The sequence below is a fragment of the Gymnodraco acuticeps genome, unplaced genomic scaffold (genome assembly GCF_902827175.1).
Source record: "Gymnodraco acuticeps unplaced genomic scaffold, fGymAcu1.1, whole genome shotgun sequence".
NCBI classification, from domain to species: domain Eukaryota; kingdom Metazoa; phylum Chordata; class Actinopteri; order Perciformes; family Bathydraconidae; genus Gymnodraco; species Gymnodraco acuticeps.
In genome coordinates this window covers 512,292-530,094 of record NW_022992231.1, presented here as the reverse complement: position 1 = coordinate 530,094, position 17,803 = coordinate 512,292, and the positions used below count along the sequence as shown (strand labels likewise).

The window sequence follows — 17,803 nt, the reverse complement described above, 5'->3', positions numbered from 1 at the left end:
TGTGATGAAGCAATTGAGACACAGAAAGTAAATCATACCTTGTTTTTATTAAACATATAAATACACATTTAAACAGAGGAAATGAACAGAAAGTACTCGAGAGAAATCTCTATAAAAGAGCCGTGGATTAGAACAGTGAATTTCTGAGAAAGAAAACCTGGTAAGAGCAAAATAAAAGTTTAAGATGAGGTAAACAATCAAAACGTCAGGGTGGTTGGGACATACTGTATCAGGATTACATTGATTACCGTTTTTAAATGATCCATAATAAGCCTGAACCCTGCAGGAAGCTCCGACAAATTCCTCCCCGTCGGCACAAACACCTCCGCAACCTGCAACTCGTTCCATCAAAAACTAAATTAGACGACTAGTCCTCTCACAAAAAACTCCTCAGTCACATTTGACACATCCGGCATTCCTCTCAACTCCTTTGATTTGCAGGAAAAATCCTCCATCACCTACAAAAAACTCCCTTTTATGAGGATAGAAGAAGAGAGAAAGACTGACAGGACAAACAGCCCAGAGGAGTAAAACACATCAGGGTGGATTTTCATTTCTGTATCAGATTTGAAATATAATCTTATCAGGTTGTTGAATTTGAAGGGATGTAACAGCTTTAAAAGTGAAGCCCTCCCCCCACAAAGGAACCCAACAGAAATCTTACAGAAAACAGAGGAAGGTTGATTGTCTGTGTGAAGCTGTGAACAACAAAGTCCGTTTTGACATCTTTCTCTGCATCCTGTCCTTCCCTGATTCCTGCTTCCTCTTTCTTGTGGAGTGAAGGTTTTTTTAAACGTTTCACTATTCTCCCGGTGATTTTCTGTGACATACGTGGGATCCTGTGTGAGGGAGCCAGCTAACAAATCCCGGGTTTAGCCTGCTGTGAAGCTCTTCTTCCGCAGCGGCAGCAGTTTGAACGTGTTTCAACTCTCTGATCCCGTCTGCACCGGAGGGTACAGGCAGAGCTCAGGGGCCTCACATCCACACAGAGGTAGGAGTGTTTGAGCATCACAAAGGTTGTGTGGAAAATCACTGAGTTGGCCTCTAAATGCCCCCGCAGACAGGCAGGCAGCTCACCGGACAAAAATATTCCAAAATCAGATTATTTATATCATCAGCGTGACAGAAAACGTTCAGTTGAAGGTTTTATTTACAAAACTGTCCATTAGAGCCATTGTAGGTAAACAAACAAAAAGACATAACCAGGGAAGGAGGGTGATACTCCGTAAAAATACTTATGAGATTAAAGTGGTAAATTCACTTGATACATTTTTTTTTCTCTCGATATTCTCATTAAAATGGGAAAATTATGAAAAATGATTACAGAAAAGCGATTAGAAAAAAAAATGTATTATTAAAAAAACGTCCTTTCCAAGAAAAAGATTTATAAATAGACTAACAAAATCCCTAATTCTCAAGTAAACAAAAGTCAGAAATGATCAAAGATTAAAGTTGTGAATATACGATTAAATAATTTTCAAAAAGAAATGTATGCCAAAACTAACATTCTCTGAGAATGTAAAGAATGTAAAATAATGCCTTTAATCTGAGCTTTATACTTTTGTTTTTTCTCGCAAATTAATGCTTTAATAATCATGGCAAGGTTTCCTTAATTTGTGATCATTTTTTGATCTTGTGAATATAAGGTTTTAATCTCTGAAATCCAGATTATTTCTTAAAACATTACCCATTTCCCATCCTTTATTTGTTTTTTACCTACAATGGCCATATTATGCTGTGGTACAAAAGTGCCTCATAACCACTAAACAGGAAATGGATCTGAGCCCTCTCCCATGACAGGAGGTCTGAAATTATTCTGAGAAAAAATACTTTATAAATGTGGCAGATCTAAAAATATTTAAATCGTTGCCGCTCTACTTAACTCACCGATCATATTTGCACTTACAAAAGGTTATTCCCTACTGTCGTTTTAACCATTAAACTCAACATGACATCACTTCCTGTCTCTGAAGGGATTTACTGAAACCTTCCACGCTCTTGTCCATCTGGATTCAATAATATTCTGTCTGCTGCAACATAAAAGATTGTTTATCCCAAACATAGATATTAAGGATCCAGGTAGTCAGAAATAGGTCCGTTATCTGTTTTTACTACACAAGACACATTAAGTTGTGTATTCAAATGTAAAAAGATTCCGATTGGAAGCCAATGCATAACCTGACCTCAACAGTACGTAGTGTGGTTCACTTAATATGTTAAATAATGACAGTAATTATGATTTCCCAAATTACCTAATATTGCTTTTATGTTTCTGTTTATAGCGACCCAGAAAAAATCTTATCTTCTGGATTCATTCATTTATCCGTCTATAAAATGTTAAATAATGTGAACAAATGTACATACCAGTTTCTCAAAGTCCAAATATATGTCTTGCTTTGTCCAAAAACCCAAAGATATTTATTTTATTATGATATAAAACAGTAAATCAGCAAATCTACATATTTAAGAGGCTGAAAACAGTATTTTCTGACAGTTTTGCATGAAAAATCACTTAAACTATTTATCAAAATAGTTGGCGATTATTTTTCTAAATTAGTCACTACCACTCTGTTTTAGTTTGTTTCCATTTTAAATTCGGAAAGTAAGCTCCTGGATATTTTCACAATAAAAGAAAAACACTGAAATATAAATTGCATTCTAGTTACATAGTTGGAACAGAGGCTCTATCAAACTGATCATTACAATTTTCTATTTTGTTTACACGTCGTAGAAATAAAGCAACATCTTTGTTTGGATCAGGAAACCGCGACAAAGGATGAAAGTTAAGGAAACATCTTTCTTAATATGCAGCAGAAAGAAGATTTTGTCCTCCAGGTCGTTGTTTCTTTAAAAAAAAAAAAAGTCAAAGATTAGCAGGTTTTATTCCTGTGCTAAATCTGGTGTGACTCAGGTAAAGGACATCTGTAGATGCATCTCTGTGAGCAGTTTCATAGCTGTAAAGGAAACGTCTAGAATCCCGTCTGTTTTCTGCTGGTTATTGCCAGATATTTCCGAACCATCTGAAGAAGAAGAAGAGTTTTTAAAAGATAAAAAAATGAGATCACATGGCTGCTATCCTCGGAGCGCTCTGCTGGGTCCTGGGCTCGATTTGCATCCCGGATGAAAAAGAACGTTCGTTTCCTCGGCGTGTGATGAAGACCGAGAGGAAGTCTTCGGTTTAGAAAAACGAGACAGGAAAACAGTATTTTTGTCTTTTTCCATTTCCTCTCATTCCACCCTCCCCATACATTTGGCTCCTTGACCAGCCCCCATCCTCCCCGTTCAGTCTCATCTCTGGCCGTGCAGCGCGGACACGACCGGGGGCTGTGGGGCGGCGCTGGGCTGGGCTCCAGGGGGCCACATGGGAGTCTGTTGCAGGTGGTGGTGGTGGAAGTGGTGGTGCAGGTGGGGGCCTGTTGGCGACGATGGGGGCAGCCAGGCGGGCTGGTGGCTGGGCGGCGAGGACGCCCAGAAGGAACCGTAGCCGGAGGAGGGGGTCGGTGGGGAGCACGCCATGGAGGAACCGCTGCCGGACCCGGGGCCGCAATCAGACGCACGCAGCTTGGAGAACATGGTGATGGCGTCCGGGAAGTTGGGTGGCGTGGCGGGCGTGTTCCTGGGAGTACACATCTGCGGGACGCACACAAGAGAAAGGAGTAAGCAAAAGGTAGGTCTAAACTTTGATTTAACGAGGCCCCATTATGCTTTTTGAGGTTCTCCCTCTCTTGTAGTGTGTTCTATAGCTTTGTGTGCATGTAAATGTTCTGCTAAGGCTAAAATCCCAAAGCTCCCTCCAGAGGGAGTTTCTCTCCCACACACTTTGAAAGATTTAGGGTGGAAGTAGCCCGAGTCATGTTATGATAAACAAAATAGACATGTGAAGTCAAACTGTGATGTGCAGATATCTAAGAGGTAAAGTACAATAATAAACTATATGAAATTAAAAACAACCTCAAAGATGTAAAAACAACAGAGTCCTGCATCGGGTCGGGTACCCGACGGGTGACCCGCAAAAAAAGTGATTCGTGGGTGGTATTTTTTCAAACGCTTTTTTCCGGGTTCGGTTCTGGGTAAAACAAAGACGATAAGGGTCGGGTTGCGGGTGTTGCATAATAAATATTAAAATAATAATAATTTAGTTTAATGTTTAAATCCTCAGACCTCTCCCCCGCGGGACCGCGCATAATCATAACCTCTGCAGCGCATCAATCTGCTGCTGAGCGCGCCACATTCAAAATGGCTGAGGTGAAGCTCTCTAACGGAGAATACAGCATTTTCAATAACACTTCCTCAAGAGCGAAATCCAACGTCTGGGAGGCTTTTTGTGTCATCCTAGATCAAGGCTCGGCAACCCACGGCTCTCGAGCCGCATGCGGCCCTTTAAGCCCTCAAGCGCTGGCTCCCCTTGAGCTCAGACAAAAATAAGAAGGAAATAAATGAAATGTATTTGTAGGACTATTTATATTTTGTTGCATGGTTGAAAATGCTTCGTATCTTGTATTTTGAGGTGATACTGTGACACATAAACAAAAAACAAAACGGTTTTAATTAGGTCAGCTAAAATATGCGTCACATCCTGCTACGGTCCCGCGCTAGCGCCTTTTCTTGGAGGCGAATAACCTGACCCCCGGCTCGATGAGAGAACTATGGATAAATCAAAGAAAAGTAACGGAGGAACACAGGATTTAATTCTGTGTGGACAGAGTTATCTGCTTTCACAGCAAACGATGCTGGTTTACCGGTATGTCTGATATGTAGAGAGAAGTTGTTAAAGGTGCTGCAGCCTTTACGTATCGAGGAACAACACGGGAGAGGAAGACAGCTGACGATCTTCAGTCATAATTCAATGGGGTATGTAATTTATTTCAGAAAACACTTGTTATATTCCATGGAATGCTCTTAACGTCCCGATAGCAATGAATATATTAAATGCTTTGACAATAAATACATACAAAAATGTCATCCGTGGAAGCCGTGGTACTGTAAAAAGCACGACCAATCATCTGAGCCGGCCCGGCTAAAATAACTGGATGGCCTACCTGCCTGTCAGCCTTCCATCTGTGCACAAACTTATCTCGTGCCCTCATTGGTCATGTGCGCGTTGGAGGAGGGGCTCAGTAAGGAAGTCTGAAGGAAGAGGCAGATTTTTTACGGTTGTGTACTTTCAAATTCTAGCGCACTCGAGCTGGTTTCTCCATTCTCACCTACCCTACCTTTAACTCTTTTTAGGGTGCAGCTATATGTTTTATTTATTTCAAAGTGGGCCCATTTTAATTATATATTTTTTCCTTCAAATGTGCAGAGGACTCCCCAAGTGCTGTGTTTAATTTATTTTAAAGTAGGCCTGTGTATTATTTTTAATTCTCCTTATAGGAGTTCTTTGTTTCTTATTAGAGGTTAACAGTTTTATATCATGTAATAAATAGCCTAATAAATGCAAAAAAACTGTAGTTTTTGTCTGATATAACAATATAATAATAAATAAAACTTTATTAGCAATCAAGCTATGAAATATGTTTTGCGGCTCCAAAAAAATATTTTGGAAAAAGGAGCAAAATGGCTCTTTTGGTCAAAAAGGTTGCAGACCCCTGTCCTAGATGGAGAAAATAACCAACATCCCACACTTTTTGAGACAAATATGCAACTGCGTGTGATAATAATTGCACGTTTTCACTGCTCATATATATGCGGGGTCGGGTTGCGGAACTAATTGGCAATATGTGCGGGTAGCGGGGCGGGGTCGGTATTGCACGTCGCGGGGCGGGTCTTGAAAAAAGAAATTCTTGAATGTTTTGCCAACCATAATTCCCCTGCCTCAAACGCCTCTATTACGAGGCTCTACGACTCCTTTGTTTACTTTCGTAACACAGTGACATCACTATGTAACACTTGCACTTTCTATTGGCCAGCCCACCAACACATTGTACGCTAAGGGGCGGGACATCTCCAAGCGATTGACCAATCACAACAGAGCCGGCCAGCTAACCAATCAGAGCAGACTGGGCTCTGGTTTCAGACAGAGGGTGAAAGAGGTGCTGCAGCACAGGCAGTATGAGAAATATAAAGAGCTTTTTGAACATTAAAGCCTGGAGACATGTCCCAGTAGAGAGACACTACATACTGATATGAAACACAACATGTATGTAATGTAACACTAGGGTCTCTTTAGGTGATTAAAACACTGAATAAAACCGGGTCATGTTAAAAATGATTGTTTTTCCCCTGCAGCTCTGATAACTTAATCTCTGCTTAATGCATCAGTTTAAAAAAAAAAAGGTATCTAAATGAAATTAAAATAGGCTTAAGTCAATATCATTTTCAAATTCTAAAAGAGCAGAATTGATTCTGATTGAATTATCAGTAAAGAAATCCTGAAAGCATCTGTTATTGGACACTGCAGACTGCTTTAGCATCTAACTGTGGACAAACATGTGATATGTGTGTGACACACTTCTAAATGCCAAACGTCTTCAGGGAGAACATCAATTAAAGAGTCATACACACACACACACACACACACACACACACACACACACACACACACACACACACACACACACACAGATCAGATAGCAGACAGAAATAGAGGAGGCTTCTCTCAGCTGTTATGTTCAGAACACACACACAGACACACACAGACACACACAGACACACACAGACACACACAGTAAATATGCTTCTAACAAAATCAACACTCAGCTGTTTACTGCTGTAATACATTGTTCTACATGCCAACACAAACCACTTTACTCTCTCTACCAGGGTCCGTTACCAAAAGTGCTACATAGCTACATCTACCCTTATACTTTCTAAAATGATCATAACAGCAGATTGATGCATTCACCTTGAAAACACACAATGTAGGAAATTCCCATATTTTTGTCCATAATATATTGTTTTACATTGTGAAATACTTAAAATGTATTTTTTAAGAAGGGAGTTTAAATAGATGATCAGTAAAACACTTTACTTTGATCTGTTTCAGTAAAAGAGTTAGAAAAAATGTCCTTTTCATGTTTTAATTCAACAATCCTTTTGTAGTGAAGGAAGCAGAACTAAGTACACTTTAAAACCTCTCAGTTCATTCAATATGATGCATATTCTACTCATATTGTGCAGCCTTACCTCTGAGGCATCTTTATGAAACACTTATTCATAAATCAATAGGACCTGATTTTGTCTTTACAGTTGTCCTTTTCGACAGAGCATGATGAAGAGTGGGACACAGTTCAGCTCATCATCTTTCATCAAAGGTTCATTAATGCTGCAACAATGATCACGGGGCCCAAGGAGCCGTGTGTGTGTGTGCACGTGTGTGTTGCAGCTGATGCTCCCCCCTGAGTTCAGTTGCTCCACTCTTTCTCTCAGACCTCTGCAGCTGTATTCTTCCAAACACACACAGACAGGGAGCCTCAGGCGAGATGATGTCACCGCACTGCACCCAAAATAATAACAAACCCATCGACTCTCACACACTTCCTCCTCCTTCCTTACAAGCTCCAACTCGCTCCGCCTAGAGCGACCCACCGGCACGTACACACACACGAGAGGAGGAGGAGGAAGGGGAGAGGAGGAGTATTGGACTTAAGTACTATTTAGACGTACTTATATTTTAGTTTTATGCTACTTTAGACTTCAATTCATTATGGAGTGGAATGATATGCTGATATAATATGATCAGTACTGAAATACTTTTTTTTAAATAACTATTGGCTCAACAATGACAAACATTACAATTATATAAGATGTATTTTTTTTGGGATAAAACAGAATAATACTGAAATAAACAGCTATTCTGCATAGTGAGTACTTTTACTTTTGATACTTTAAGTAAAATGTGTTGATTATACTTCTGGACATAAGGATGTAAAAAAGAAACGTGTACTTGAATGCAGTTGAGTACACAGTGTTTGCCACAGAATAATGATTTCCTTCATGCAGCGTTTTGTGAATGAGTGATTATTGTGTGACGCAGTGTAATTAAAGATTAAACACTCCCTTCTTTACAGCACACAGACTTAATGTTCCTGTGAGAGTCTGACACGCCCTATGTGTTTCACTCTAAATGTAATTTCCTGCCTAGAAGCGAAATGAACATAAACTGAAGTTTTATAAGATAAATGTGAAATCCAGCCAAACGGACAGAAAACGTAAAACACAGACGCTCCAAAAGAGTCCAAAGTGCCCTTCACCCTTTAAACACAGTAGCGTGTTCACTGTGGGTAGTTCGGAGGGCGTGGGATTACCGAGCATTCAACAGAAACAAACTAACTTGACTCTGCCTGTTTAGAAAGCATAAAGCCACATTATGTAACAATTTTACAGTTAAAAAAAAGAAGCTTTTAAATCATTTGAATTCCCACTTTGTCCAACCCTGTGCTTTAATGTCACTAAGTTGATTTTGGTCAAACTTGATAATATTTGATGTAAAATAATTGTTATGTTTCTGATGTGCTCCAGCTGCTCTGCCTCAACTTTATTTTTCATGGAGTTTCCTGAGGGTCACACAGCTGTATTTGTTGCTAAAGTAAAGCTAACTGCTAGCAGTAGCTGCTAGTTAGCTGTTAGCTGCTAGTTAGCCGGACTGGTATCCTTGAGGAATGTAATGTTTTGAATTTCCTGTCTACTAAAGGGGCACAGTTAAATGTATTCATATTTGATTTCACTCGTATTAGATATTTAACTAACATTTAGCATAATGAATATTAGCTAGCTAGCATGTACATGAACGTTAGTTGAAGTCATTTGAAAATGTTGACGCCGTTGTAGAAACCTTTACGCTCAGTCCAGCCAGATCTTCTTGAATGTGTTGCTGACACAGACAAACCAGAAAATGGTGTCTAAAACAAAGTACATTTTCTCCTGATTTTTCTTTCAAAAAATGCGATGAAGTGCTATTTAGCAACCATAAATATTGTAAAGATAAATGCATGTGTAAACTTACAGCTGTCTATATTAAGGGCAGTGGTTTATAAGTGAATTGCACTGAGTGGGCACTAAATCACAAACATACTATTATGTTTAACACACAACATGCTGTAGTTTACATATTTTCTATAAAACACAATATTATTTCACTTGATAGTCCTGTATTCCAAACTCTTCTCATGTTGGTTTGGTTTAACCTCAGTTCTTTTGATAGATTTTCTCCATGAGTAGTAAAGAACTCAAATGGTGTTAAACTGCTGCTATCATCAATAAAACGGCTCTTTCTGTGCCTGTTTTTCAGAGCAGTGAGTGTGCGAGCAGCAGGTCAGCAGGTTCATCTGTCCACTGCGAGGGATTATGTTTTAAGGGGAATAAATGGACTTACCATCTGGTGGTGGTGAGTGGGGATGTTGGCCTCCTGGAAGAAGGAGCTTAAGGCCGTCTGCAGAGAAAGAGAGAAGAGACTGTTATGATTTATTCAAATTAAATAACAACTACATTTCAATATATCATTGTATTCAATGTTTGTTATGAATAGAGGCTTTTCCCAATGTCTACTGTATTTGAACAGTGGCGTATTAGTGTTTTACTTAAGTTAAGGATCTGTATACAGGGTTCATACACTTTTTCACCAATGATTTTCAATGACTTTTCCATGACCGTTACCTCATTTTCCATGACCAAAAAAAGTACTCTTTCTCAGCGGTACCACTGAAACATTTTTATTTTAACATGGTAAGCTGGAAAATAAGGTCTACATATGAAACATGTTGTGCCTATCTAAAACAAATCAAATAGTAGGCTTACTAGCTTCTACAGACTGAAGCCACTGTAGACTAGACTAGGGCGTGATTGTAAAAATCTCTCACCAGAAAAATACCTCGTCAGTTAAACGCCATTTTACGTTTCATTACTATACGATACAGTATTTATTATCATTATAGTATTACTATTTCGGCGATTAGATAAAAATATAAATTATATTTGATGCAACTTTGTTTACATTTCCATGACTTTTCCAAAACTTTGGGAAAAATATTGTTTTCCATAACTTTTCCAGGGCCTGGAATTAGCATTTTGAATTTCCATGACTTTTCCAGGTTTTTAATGACCGTAGGAACCCTGTGTATACCTATTCCAATAATGTACATGTTTGTAATTCTCCCAACAAGACGTCATCTTTATCAGTCAGTCAACACATGAGCTTGGATTGAATGTATTATCTCCACTCAGAGATCTGAAACAGTTTGCAGAGCACACGAGGGTTTCTTAGATTAGCTTTGAGCTAACTGAATCACTGATAACACAGGAAGCTCAATTACACGCAACTTCCTCTTAATCTGCATGTTTCACACCAACGTTTCGGACTGAAAACAGTCAAAGAAACAGAACTTGTGTTCATATATTGTAGTTTAACTAGTTTCTATGCGAGTTCAAATAAAGCAGAAGTAATACAAGTGAGCTGCAGCTAATCATATTTTTGAAAGAAGATAATAATAATCTGAAGCGTAAAACAACAAGTAGTCTTGTGCTGAGGCAGGGAAACTATAAAACAGCTGTCTCATGCACAAACCAGGAAGTGTTTTGTTTTGTTCCTCAGAGGGAACACACACTCTGAGAAACAGAAACAAAAAGCTGAGTACTCCTCGTGTGGATCATAGGACACGTGATTCTTTGGGGATAAGCTAATCAGTGTGGGACATTCACGAACAACCAGTTTACTATCTGCATTAGGTCTGTAGATAATCTAATATCTACAGACCCTGCATCATGCACTTTATTATCGAATGTAACAATGCTTACATGTATTGTCCCCTTGCAATCACATTGAATGCCAGTTTGTTTTTGTACATGTAAATATTAATGTTGAAATAGTTTGAGTGACTTTTTAATAATCAGAATCAAAACCAAGTTCTTTGTCAAGTGGATTTTCACGTAGGAAGACAGGAAGAGAAATCATTATAAAAAAATAGGCAATTCATCAACATAGCTAAACATCATTCCAATCACAGTTACAACTAATTGTAACGGTTGAACTTTTTTTTATATATATCTGTTGTCTGTTGTCTGTTGTTTTGGAGTGTGTCATAATGGATCACGGCATTTTGAGAAATGTTTTAAAAAAGTACTTTTTCTAACAACTTCGTTAATCTACGAAGCATAAAAGGAAAACAAATCTTCAAGAGTTTACGGTTAGAATGTAATAAGTATTTGATGAACAAATGATAATTTAGCATCAAACTGTTGTGCTGCAGCAGCAGCAGTTAGGGTTGCATATCGTTGACTTTTTGTACGATACCACTGAACGATACCGATACATATTGTGATACTTTCATGTTGCATAAGGGAAACATTGAATCATCCCGCAATCACTCCCATGAAGCGCTTTATGATATAGTTAACATGTCAAATGAATATTAAATTCAATTGTGGGACTTGGACCTTTTAGTACTGAACAAACAATGAAAACAGATTCTGCAATATCATTTATAACAACCATCAGGCGGGGAATAGTACATCCTGTCAATGCAAAAAGAAAATAGCACCAGTATAATCAATATTCAACCTGAGATTCCACTGAGCAGAGAACATAAAGGATCATGAGATCTCGGCATTGCGCATAAAACAAATAGCATCATTAAAATCAACGTTTGCCAGATGAAAGAAAACAAATCCCATCACAGTTCAGTTTTGTGCATATCTGCTCTCTGGATCCAAACGGGCCCTTTCACAGCGTAGGATATCACCTGCTGAACTGAACACTCTCTCGCTTAGCACGCTGCTTCCCTGAACACAAAGGTACTTGGTTGCCATACGAGACATCATTGGTTGGAGGTTGGATGTGTTGCCACTAGGGTTGGGAACCGAAACTCGGTTCCAGATGAGAACCGATAAGAAAATGCCGGGTACCCATACAAAATACACTATTTCGGTTCTGCTTAACGGTTCCAAAACGCGATAGACCCTGTATTCCACCGGGTCCGTCTGCACCGCGGCGACCAGGTGGAATACAGGGTAAGGGCGGACTGGCCATCTGTGTGTTCTGGAGAATCACAGAACGGCCGGCTCGGTACGCTGACGGCCGGCACCGCCCTTAATAACGGCATCATGTAAGTTGCGCTGACAGGCGACAGGTCCACAGTTGCCCCGCAGCGAGGCTCCCCCTGCCCTCCCGTAGACAGTTCACGAGCTCAGTCACTTCATAACACCAAAGATGGGTCGCGGTAAACGCTCTGAAGTGAGGCTCCACTACACTAAAAAAGAAAAAGACAAGGCACAGTGTAAAGCCTGTTAATAGCTTGCCACAGGCATAGCTCAGTTAAAATAAAGCACAGCTACATTTGTATTGCATGTATATTTTGTATTTGTAAAAATGTCAGTTAAAGCTTAAAAGAATATTATATATAAGATATTTTTGTTATCTAAGCGTTTGACCTCTTTCTTTTACAATTTTGGAATCGAAAAGGGGAATCGATAAGAACCGGAATCGATAAGAACCGGAATCGATAAGCAGAACCGGAATCGATACATTTCAAACGATACCCATCCCTAGTTGCCTCCTTTCCCAGAAATACACTTCTTGCAGTGGTTACAGACCCCACCATTCAGACTGGCAGTCATATGCAGCCAGACTTTAGATTTTCTAAAGTGACTCGTTTGAGGAATTTCACGGCGAAATTGACATCGTAATTCCGACGGTTTGGGCGCGAGTTTAAGGATATTACGCCTCACTTTTATAAAAAAAAAGTATCAAAAACCGGATCTGATTTTGGTACGGTATACCGTAGCTGCCAGTATCCGGTATTTTGGTAATACCGGGAACCGGCATGCACCCCTAGCAGCAGTGTTGTTTGTAGCTGTTATCTTTAGTTAAAATGTGATATTAAACCCTGTGAATGTTGACAGTCTGCACCATGTTTTATCCGTCAGTGTGAGCTTGTTTCACGGCTCAGCGTAGCTTCCATTTCCCTGCAGCGGAGGCCTCTTTCACACGAACACTTCAATGAATGCAGTGGTTCCCCCCCCCAGCCTCCCCCGCCCTCTCCCCATCCCCCTCCTCCCACGCTCTGGTTCTTTGACAACAGCCGCAGCGGAGCAGGAATGTATGCCGTACAACGTGACACACATCTCAAAGCGTCACAGCCCTCACAGCTTTTGTGTTTTTTTGTCTCAGCTCACTTTATTTCTCAGGACCTCGAAATGTTTTCACACTTCCTGCTGCTGGAAACACCATGCCGTGTGACTAAACCCGCAACTGAGTTCACCGGGGTGTCTTTGAACGTTACTTTAAGGCAGATTTCATTTAATGTGTAGTGATTCAAAACATAACAGTGGAGAACAGATGGTTTATCTAAAGTCATCAAGTATTTAGCTTGGAACACATTAGCTCAACAGCTAGGTATTTAGTCAATATTTAACTGTGGGAAAGATTAGGGGGTTATGTATTCATTCTACTTATTATTTTGTGATCACAGGTCCTTAAAAAAGGAGCACTGTATGTTTGTGTTGTATAAAGAAAACTAACTTGTTTAACTTTATAATGTATTTATAATGTATTCACAAGGCCAGATGTACTCTTCCTGAAAACTTCAGTTCAAATTCATGTTAAACTTCTGAAATGTTATTACTTAAAGACAGCTTTGAGAGACATTGTTGCTGGTTGATTCCTTACTTCTTTAAGATGTGCTGGTGTTTGTTGTTGAATTAGCATTTATTTTCTTGCACAATACTCCCTGTACTCTGTATTGTAATGTCTAATGCATTGTCATTTGACTGGGTTGTTAAAGTTAAAAAACAAAAACTCTCCCCTTTCTCCTCACCGGCCGCACCCATCTCAGCTGTTTACACTTCCCTCATCAGCTGTGATCACTTCCTGCAGACTCTCCACCCCACCTGCATGTAAGTCTTTAGCCAATGCCACATTCATATTAAAAAAAATGATACTGCACCTCTGATGTCTCTTTGAGACATTTTGTTCGAATGCCAGTTAGTTACATTTGCAAGTAAGACTCACAGGAAGTAAAAAATACCTTCTAGCAGCAACCAACACACTTAAAATGTTTGTTGAATGTTTGTTAAGATGTACAATTAGGTTTGCTGTCTCTATTGACGTTCTCCTTTTGTGTCAAGTAAACACATCAACCTCATCCGGTCATTTCTTGTATAGGTACTATTTAATATCATAGGATATCTGAGTTTCTTTCTTGGAATTTAACTTCCCTCGACTCTTTATTTTTTTCAAATGTACCTACAAATGTCTTCAACACCCTGCCATATATTACTCAAATAGTGTGTTTATTATGGACATGCAAAAAGGAGATATCGCATTCAATGTCACACAATCAGCCTTATCTATCCAGACTGCTTAATGTTTTCAGGCCAATGATGTCACAGCAACACAAACAATAGTGAGTTTACTACGTTCTCACTGAGAGAGGACACAAACAATACCACCTTGTTTCCTCCTACTTTCCCCACTTTACATGCATGGCATGCATCAGGCTTTTGGGTTTGAGCGAAGTGTTTTGGTTTCATTGTTAGGACTGTTGTCAACTAAATACATTATCAGTCCACTAACACTCATTCAAACTGGGGTCTCCAATGTTTTTCAGGAACTTTTCTTGATTTGTTGATTAGGACTTTTCAGGCCCAAATTCCTCCAATTCATGGACAGAGTTTGAGACATGAGTCAAGGTTACATACAGCTACATCAGTGATAGCAGGCTTTACAGAAGCTCACATAAAATATCAATACATTCGAATTTCTATTCTTGAACATAATGTTTACATTTAGGATTTTTAAATGACTCATGTTAAAACATAAATAAATAACGGTTGTAATCTTATTTTTTTCAAAATGTCCAACCTATAAGGATTGTAAGTGCCAGTGAAACCATGTACAACACTAACAACAATCTCAATGGTGTTTCAACATAAAAATAAACAACATGGCAATTCGACTATCCAATGACAAATATTAAAATAACTTATATTTCTATTCTTGCACAAAATATATACATTCTTGTCTACTTTCAAAAACGTTCAAGGCCCCTGAAAATCTAAAACTTTGCAAGATTTCAATGACCAGTGGGAAAAGGTCTCACTTTTCTAATTCTAATTCTCTGAGTAATAACAAAAGACGCAATCTTTGTAGCGTCCATGTTGTTTACATATTACTAGTTACTTAAGAACACACCAAAGTCTGAAAAAACGACTTCCCAAATCAGGAAGAGCACTTGAATGCACCATGTGTCATAATCTTAATGATTTTATAATGTTAGCGGATATTAGGCTTTGGAATATATATAACCCTAGTAGCTCCTAAAACAATAACCTAGCAGGAGCGACGTTAATGTTTATGGAGGCTGCTAGCAGCTAAGCTAACAACAATTAGCACCACAATGACACGGTGGATTCCTACCGAAAATGTAAACAAAAAAACGGCCACTAGAGTCGAGCACCACGTCCTCAGTCCTGTTAGCTAAGCCGCTGTTAGCCACAGCGGGTCCTAAAGCCACACAATCGTCCAAATAGACAATACTGGGAGTTGATATTCGAGTATTGACAGCTCGTTAACAGCTAGATGTTACAAAACGTAGTTGGACATTATTTTAAAGTAGACTAAAAACGCTTTTTAGCCTCACCTCGAACTGCCAGTGGGCCGCCTGGAGGAGCTGCTTCGCCTGATCCGCGGCGCATCCAGCCGTCAAAACAAACTGGTTGATCATAACTTGATGTCTGAGTTCGTCCATATTCACCGACATGACCGCTTTCTTCGCAACACGCAGTTGCCTAAAAATCAAAAGTAAGACAAAATGAATCAAATCTGAGCTTGGTCGACGCCTGTGAAGCTTTCAAACCCCGGTGCTCCCTGTCTGTCTGTCCGCCGCAGCCCCCAAACAAGCAACAACAATATTTTCATGTCATCACCAACAACAAAGGAGAGCGCGCTGCTGATTGGTCAGCTCAGATACTAGAGAAGCGCTGATTGGCTGAAGCGTTTAAAGTTTTTAGTGCGCTTGTTTAACCACTCGGAGACATCGCCGGTGAGAGGAGTCGAGCAGATTTACACCCAATAACAACCTAACCACCCTGCTGTTGTTATCCTGCCGGTTCGTCACCGTGAAAATATTCATTCATTTTACGCTGACGTAATGTGTTTGGCAGATATATAAAACTGAGCATACATAAACATAGTACATCTTTTTTGATTTATACATATTTTTAAATATACACCCTATTAGTAGCGATAATTGCTATTTTTCTAATAATTATTAGTAAGTTATATCATGTAAAATAGCCAATATAGAAGCAAATAAATTAAAAAGACCAATAAATGACATACAAAACTTAAGACATTTCAACATTGAATAATTAAATGCTGCACATGTGTACAATAAAATAAATAATACAATCTTATAAATATTTGTTCCTACCAATAGAAACAAATATTTTCCATCCTAAATCAGTCATATATTATTCTTATCCAATCATCAGCTCTGGGTTTTTCTGGTTTTACCCACTTTTCATGAATGGCTTTTACTTTCTGTTGTGCTTAGAATCTGAAAAAGATATCCAACTACTTTATTTGATCAAAATTGGACCAGGAACCATTTTTATTTCATATTTTCACTTTCATGTTGTTATACAGCACTCTGCCTCCTCCGGATGTTTTGCAGACCGGAGCATTTCTCCTGATGAAACAACACTAATCTTCATCATGTGAGTGCAGCTCTTATTGGCCCGCAGCCTCTCTCAATAATGCAGCATGTGACAGAGGAAGTCTATCTATTATGTATTGTTGGGGGGTGCTATTACCTGAAGGCTGTTTGGTGCTAAAAGGATGGATTACTGAATAGTCCTGAGGGGCCAAAGGCTTCAAAGTAACAGTGGCCCTTCTGGCCTTCAGTTACCAAATGTCACTCATAGACATGTAGTAACCAGGATGAGACTCAAAATAGCCACAAAGATGCATAAACACAGTACAAGGAAACACAAAATGTCTACAAAGTGAGACAAAATGGTGACAAAACGGCCACAATAATGAGACTGAATGACCTCAAAGAGACATACAAGTACCACAAAGTAAACAAAATGACAACAGAGAGACACAAAAGGACCACAAAGGGCAACAAATTACAACAAAAAGACAAAGTGACTAAAAGGAGACACAGTACAAATACAAAGAGACACAAACGGACAACAAAGAGATACAACAAATACAAGGATACACAAAATGAAAACAAAGAGAAACACAATGGCCACAAAGATACACAAACTGACTACCAAGTGACACAACATTAGATTCAAAAGGACACACAAAATGAGGCAAAGACACACAAAATGGCCGCAAAGATACACTAAATGACACAAATGATATGGTGACAAATAAAGACTACAAAGAGACACACAACCATTACAAAGATACACAAGATGGCCAAAATGATACACAAAAAGGCTGCAAAGTGGCACAAAATGACACTTAAAACCTCCTATCTTATGTGTTAAAATATTTAAACTTTAGACTTTCATCAATTAGAAACAGAAAAGGCAGGGGAAAAGAACCTTCCAACGTTTGTTTACAGCGTCAAAGTTTGGTTAAAGGTGAGGTATGTAATTTTGGAGAAACCAGCTCAAGTGCGCTAGAATTTGAAAATACGCAGCCGAAAAAAATCTGCCTCTTCCTTCAGACTTCCTCACAGAGCCCCTCCTCCAACACACACGAACGCGCACATGACCAATGAGGGCACGGCTGACAGGCAGGTAGGCCATCCAGTTACTTTAGCCGAGCCGGCTAAAATGATTGGTCGTGCTTTTTACAGCACCACGGCTTCCACAGATGACATTTTTTTAATGTATTTATTGTCAAAGCATT

General features: G+C 39.2%; 1 protein-coding gene across 1 annotated transcript; it reads right to left on the bottom strand.

Annotated features, from left to right (window-relative positions):
- Positions 1-28: 28 nt before the first annotated feature.
- Positions 29-15,823, bottom strand: ubald2 (UBA-like domain containing 2). The gene is made up of 3 exons (XM_034206157.1): positions 15,573-15,823; positions 9,314-9,370; positions 29-3,630 (listed from the first exon to the last, which is right to left on the bottom strand). The coding sequence occupies exons 1-3, from the start codon at positions 15,690-15,692 to the stop codon at positions 3,289-3,291; spliced, it is 519 nt and encodes a 172-aa protein (XP_034062048.1). The 5' UTR covers positions 15,693-15,823; the 3' UTR covers positions 29-3,288.
- Between the last annotated feature and the right edge of the window lie 1,980 nt (positions 15,824-17,803).